At 39.8% G+C, this 6,075-nt stretch overlaps 1 protein-coding gene across 1 annotated transcript in view; it reads right to left on the bottom strand.

Moving 5' to 3' along the window:
* Nucleotides 1-4,338: 4,338 nt before the first annotated feature.
* Nucleotides 4,339-6,075, bottom strand: part of DZANK1 (double zinc ribbon and ankyrin repeat domains 1) — a 110,836-nt gene continuing 109,099 nt past the window's right edge. Inside the window, exon 21 of the mRNA XM_027840442.1 lies at nucleotides 4,339-5,672. Coding sequence (XP_027696243.1) covers nucleotides 5,507-5,672 — 166 coding nt within the window. The 3' untranslated portion in view covers nucleotides 4,339-5,506. The remainder of the gene's footprint in view (nucleotides 5,673-6,075) is intronic.

Below are 6,075 nucleotides of genomic sequence, written 5' to 3'. Positions count from 1 at the left end.
ACAACAGCAACAAACATGTTTATCTAGCACCTACTTTCCATAATTTCTCAATGCTTTTGGCCTGAAACCAGTAATACCTAACATTCCTGGGAGGTAAAAAGAGATTCTGGACTATTTGAGACCTGGGCAAAAGAACCAGTAAGTGAATTATCCTCAGCAAGGCAGTGATAGGATAAATCCAGGAATCTCATTCTTCATAGAATTCAGGGTTGGTCTGAGGTACCACCTCACAGTTATCAGCGTGGCTAATATGACAGAGAAGGAAAATGATAAATGTTGGAGACGATGTGGGAAAATTGGAACACTACAGGCAGCTAGGTAGCACAATGGATAGGGCTCCAGAGTTGGAGTCAGGAGGACCTGAGTTTAAACTTGGCCTCAGACACTTGACATTTACTAGCTATGTGACCCTGGGCAAAGTCATTTAACCCCAATTGCCTCACAAAAAATAAATTGGAACAGTCGTGCATTGTTGATAGAGTTGTGAACTGATCCAACCATTCTGGAAAGCAATTTGAAACGATGCCCAAAGGCTATAAAACTGTACATATCTTTTGATCCAGCAATACCACTACTAGGTCTGTATCCCAAAGAGATCATAAAAAAGGGGAAATGACTCACATATACAAAAATATTTATAGCAGCTCTTTTTGTTGTGGCAAAGAATTAGAAATTGAAGGGATACCCATCAATTGGGGAATGGCTGAACATGTTGTGGTATATGAGTGTACTATTGTGCTATAAGAAATGATGAGCAGGCAGACCAGAAAAAACCTGGAAAGACTTGTATGAACTGATGCTGAATGAAGTGAGCAGAATTAGGAAAACATTGTACATAGTAACAGCCATATTGTGTGATGATCAACTGAGATTAGACTTGGTTCTTCTCAGCAATGCAGTGATCTAAGACAACTCCAAAAGACTCATGATGGAAAATGCTGTCCACATACAGAGAAAGAACTACGGAGTCTGAATGCAGATAGAAGTGTACTATTTTGACTTTTTTTTTTGTTTTTTCTTTCTTGTGGTTTTCCCCTTTTGTTCTGATTCTTCTTTCACAACATGACTAATGTGGAAATATGTTTAAAATGATTGTATGTGTATAACCTATATCAGATTGCTTGCTGTCTTGGGGAGGAGAGAAAGGGAAGGAAGAAGAAAAATTTGGAACTCAAAATCTTGTAAAAGTGAATGATGACAACAATCTTTACATGTAATTAAAAGTATTATTAAGTGCACAAAAAAAGAATTCAGGGTTGGTCAGGACTTCATAGAACATATATTCCAATCCCCTCTTTTTTTTAAATATGAGGAAATTGAGACCTGTGGAGGTTAAGTGATTTGCCCAAGGTCACCCAGGTTATAAATAATGGAGCTGCAATTTAAACCCAAAGGATTACAGATATAGAACTAGAAGGATCCTCAGAGGTCATCTAGACCAGTCCCATCATTTTATAGATGAGGAAACTGAGACCCAGAGCAGTAAGGTGATTTGCCTAAGGTCACGCAGCCTTTAAGTAGCAGAGCTGGGAGTCACCAATCGTTTTATTGCACTATGAAAGAAGGTTGAATTTGGAGTCAGAGTAGCTGAGTTCATGTCTTAGTATGCAACTTACTGCTTTTGACCATGAGCTAGTCACTTCTCAGAATCTCAGGTTCTTCATTTGTAAAATGGGGATAACATTCCTGTTCAGTCATGTCTGACTGTTTGTGACCCAATTTGGGGTTTTCTTGGGGAAGACATGGGAGTACTTTGCTATTTCCTTCTCCAGCTCATTTTACAGATGAGGAAACTGAGGCAAACAGAATTAAGTCACTTGCCCAGGGTCATATAGCTAGTAAGTGTCTGAGGCCAGATTTGAACTTAGGAAGATGAGCCTTCTTGGCTCAGGCCTGGCACTCTGCACTATGGTGCCACCTAGCTGCCCCTTGTTTCCTTCTTTACCTATCTCATAGAGTTTTGGGAGGACTAAATGAGGTCACACACATGCAGGTGCGCACACATACACACATATACATTGTGTGAACATGAGTTTTTATGATCTCATTTTCATATACCTTTCTTCAGGCCACCTGATATAGTCTGACATGCTCTCCAACCAGTGCTGGAGCATATATTGCGCCGCTTGCACCAATGACTAGTAAATAAAATCATCTTAGAAACCACTGGCCTAGACTGAGCCCAGGCCACACTGTTTTTTAAGAGAGCACTACGGAAACCACTAGATTGTATGTCCCTAACTAACTGTACCAGTTAAATACCAAATCCCATGCTCCAGCTGGATAAGTAGATCAGCATGGTCAATCCAGGGACTGTGCCTTCTAATTCTTATATATTCCCTTATATATTCTAATTCTTATATATATACTTATATACAGTATACTGCTGTATACACATCTGGTGTTCAGATTGGTTGTGGTCCTTTGTGCTTGAAGAGGACAAAAATGACATTACTATGCCGCAGTTAATGTACAGCGTGTCTGACTGTGCCTGGCCAGACCAATACAAGCTTGGAAGGCTCTCCCACAAGTGGTCACAAATAATCCGTATGAATGGAGGTGTCTCTAAATTTGCACAGGTGTTCAGAACGTGCAACTTGAATGATTGAATTTATGAAGCATACATCTTAAAATGTCATTTTCAGGGTCTCTAGGAAAACCTTCTTGCATGAATCATGTAATATATGCAATATATGCAATATATGCAAATCTTATGCAGATGATGACTATTACAAAGTTCATATTTCAAAAAAAATTGGTCTTAGTTTGAAAGGAATAAAATATAACTTAGTATTTTAAATGTGGGAACATTGTGCTGAAATTCAAGAATTTTCTAATGAAATCATTTAGTGTGTATGCAGTAACATGGGCATTAGCTTTAGATTTCCCTGGTCTCAATAAAAAGTTCAATTCAATAAACACTTATTAGCCACTAGACTTGTGCCTGAGGTAGATAATATTTTGGTACCATGTGAAAGATGGTTGTAGCGGGGAACAACTAGAGTCAGGGGAACCAGTTAGGACGCTATTACAATAGTCCAGGTGAGAGGTGACAAGAGCCTAAACTAGGAGGTCAAGGAGGATGAAGACTGGAAAAAAAGGCATTGAATTTGGCAACTTGGAGGTTAATGTTAAGCTCTGAGAGAGCAGTTTCAGTAGAAGAGTAGGAATGGAAAACACTCAGATATAAGTGGGTGGTGAGACACTGGAAATGGCAAGAGGTAATTATCTTGCTTCCTCCAAGGCAGCTCACATCCCACCTTCTGCAAGAGGCCTTACCTTGCCTTCTCCCCATCCTGTCACCATCCTTCTTTTCAGATTATTTTTTATCAGCAGCTCTTTTTGTGGTCACAAAGAATTAGAAATTGAGGGGATGCCCATCAGTTGGAGAATGGCTGCACAAGTTGTGGTATAAGAATGTAATGGAGGGGCAGTGAGGCAGCACAGTGGATAGAGCACCGGTCCTGAAGTCAGGAGGACCTGAGTTCAAATCCGGCCTCAGACCAAACACTTGACACTTACTAGCTGTGTGACCCTGGGCAAGTCACTTAACCCCAATTGCCTAAAAAAACACAAAAAAACAAAAACAAAAACAAAAAGAATGTAATGGAATACAATTGTGCTATAAGAAATGATGAATTGGTGACTTCAGAAAAACCTGGAAAGGCTTAAATGAACTGATGCAGAGTGAAGTGAGCAGAACCAGGAGAACATTGTACACAGTAACAGCAACATTGTACACAGTAACAGCAACATTGTGCGATGATCAACTGTGAATGACTTAGCTCTTTTCAGCAATATAACCTACATCTAGGAGGCCAGGTCATAATAGCTACCATTTGGGCAAAGGTGAATGGGGAAGGCTGGACTGAGGTTTTGAGTACAGTGGGAAAGATTTGGAGCAGATGCTACAGAGTATGGAAAAAAAAATTACTGAGCAAAATTGAGGGCCCAGTTGAATTTAAATAACATGAATAGATAGTGAACCCAGGCCATAAACTTGAGAACAGAGAAAGCAGATGATAGGGGTGGGCTTAATGGGGAAGTGGGGAGGAAAGGATGGGGGGAAGGAAATAAACATTTATATAACATTTATACAGCACCTCCTATCCTAAGCACTTTACAAATGTTATCTCATTTGGCTTGATACCAACATCCTGTTCAGGTTCAATGTTGGGACTAAATGAGCCACTCATAAGTTGTTGGACAGTTAAAAGGAGGTTTACTTTGCCCTAGTACAGAAAAGGTATGGTGGCAACAAGGATACAGCGGCAGTTTCTCTGGATGTAGCCCCCCCACCCCCACCCCCCGGCATAACTGGTGACTTGCATCGTCTTCAGAAATCCATGTCAATCTGGGTGGGGCATTTTATATCTTTAGGTCATCAGAAAGCTGTGTCAAGGGAAACCAGGGTCAATCAAGTTCCAGGGACACCTTTTAGGGAAAACTAATTCCTATGGCAGGGAAATGGGGAACCCTGGTCCTCTCACATAGGTGTTGTCAAGGATTAAGGATTTGCAGATTGGTAATGGCAGGTCAAAGGGGTTGAAGGACTCTAGAGAGGTGGGGTGTATTGAAGTGAATTGACATGGATTTCAGGCTGGGCAGGGTGACAAGTGAAATCAGCATGAAGGTGATCTACTGGGATAATAGGGACAGAATGAGGGATTGAGGGGAGGGCAAAAAAAGATGGAGTGAGGGACCGAGAGAGAAGTGAAAAGGGCCAGAACTGGCCAGACAGAATTTCAAAACCAGGATCTTAGAGTTGGATCCAGGTGACGGTGGAGGTTAAGATACAGTCACAGTTGGAGGTGCCTGGAATGAAGATGAAAATGAAATCATACCCGTGTACTTTAAAGGCAGGTCTGTCCCATTAGGAATGTACCCATTCTTCCTCCTTGTTCCTTTGGTTTTATTTTCTATTAACTCCACTAGGGATTTCCATCAAGCTTTTGTCCCAGATGGCCGTTGAACTATTTCCCATCCTGAGGTTTTCTGGGAGAACCAGCAGGGAAGGGCTTGAGTACTTACTTTCTATGTCCCTACCCTTCACCCCAACCTAGTCATCAAACTGTTGGAAATCAAAAGGAGATCCCATTAGGAAAAGTTGAGGGACCCCCTGAGCTACTTGATCACACAAACTGAAATATCCAAAAAAGAAACAAAGTTGCATATTGCCCTGTAATGACTTATTCAAACATAATTTATAGGGCCAAAGGTTAAATAAACATCTGATATAAAAATTGTTCATACGTGTCATAACAGAAAAAAAGTTTTAAAGATTTATAGGCAAGTATAGATATATTTATCACAATATAGAATAAACAGGGAGTGGCCTTATGTGCTGGTTCTCTCTTCATTTAATAATTCTCATAAACATACAATCTCCTAACTGGCTAAACTGAACCTCCTTAATTCTTAAATTAAAAAATAAATTGAGAATATGATGTGTTAGAAGTTTTCTTTAAATAAAGACAAAGGCATTTAAGAATAAGGAAACTTAGGGTCAAAAGTCTTCTAGACTGAGGTTCTTAGATTGGGTCTGTTGGTCCAGGACTCCTTGGCCAAGTTTTGCAGCAAACAGTGAGATGATTTCATCATTCCCTGTCTTCAGAGCCAAATCATATGCTGACTGTCCTTCTTCATTTTTCTTTTGAATATTTGCATTGTATCTGCAAATGAAATATATGAAAGTAGAAGTGGTTTGGGGAAAGGGTGTCTAATCAGCTATATCCCATATATCATAGACCTCAGTCTAACTGACCTTTGTGCCATCTAGCTTTCATATAGAGGTTATGATTGTATCTGGCATAAGACATACATGTACATTTGGTAAATAAAGAAAAGCATAAGATCTGCATATTTTATACTTCATTTATATTGCATTTCATAAAAAATACAATTCTAAATCTCAGGCATTACATCAGGTATACTGAAGGCAAACAACAAAAGGGCAATGATTTTATCGTGCCTTGAAAATTCTTTATTTATCAATGCAGGGTTACACTGGTCTAAAAGGCAAAGTAGAGCTCTTTCTATAGTGGCAGCTCTTTAATACCCTGAGAACTCCTTTTA

This window comes from Vombatus ursinus, unplaced genomic scaffold (genome assembly GCF_900497805.2).
Source record: "Vombatus ursinus unplaced genomic scaffold, bare-nosed wombat genome assembly UNPS02014841.1, whole genome shotgun sequence".
Classification (NCBI taxonomy): domain Eukaryota; kingdom Metazoa; phylum Chordata; class Mammalia; order Diprotodontia; family Vombatidae; genus Vombatus; species Vombatus ursinus.
This window is presented reverse-complemented; position numbering and strand designations above follow the sequence as displayed.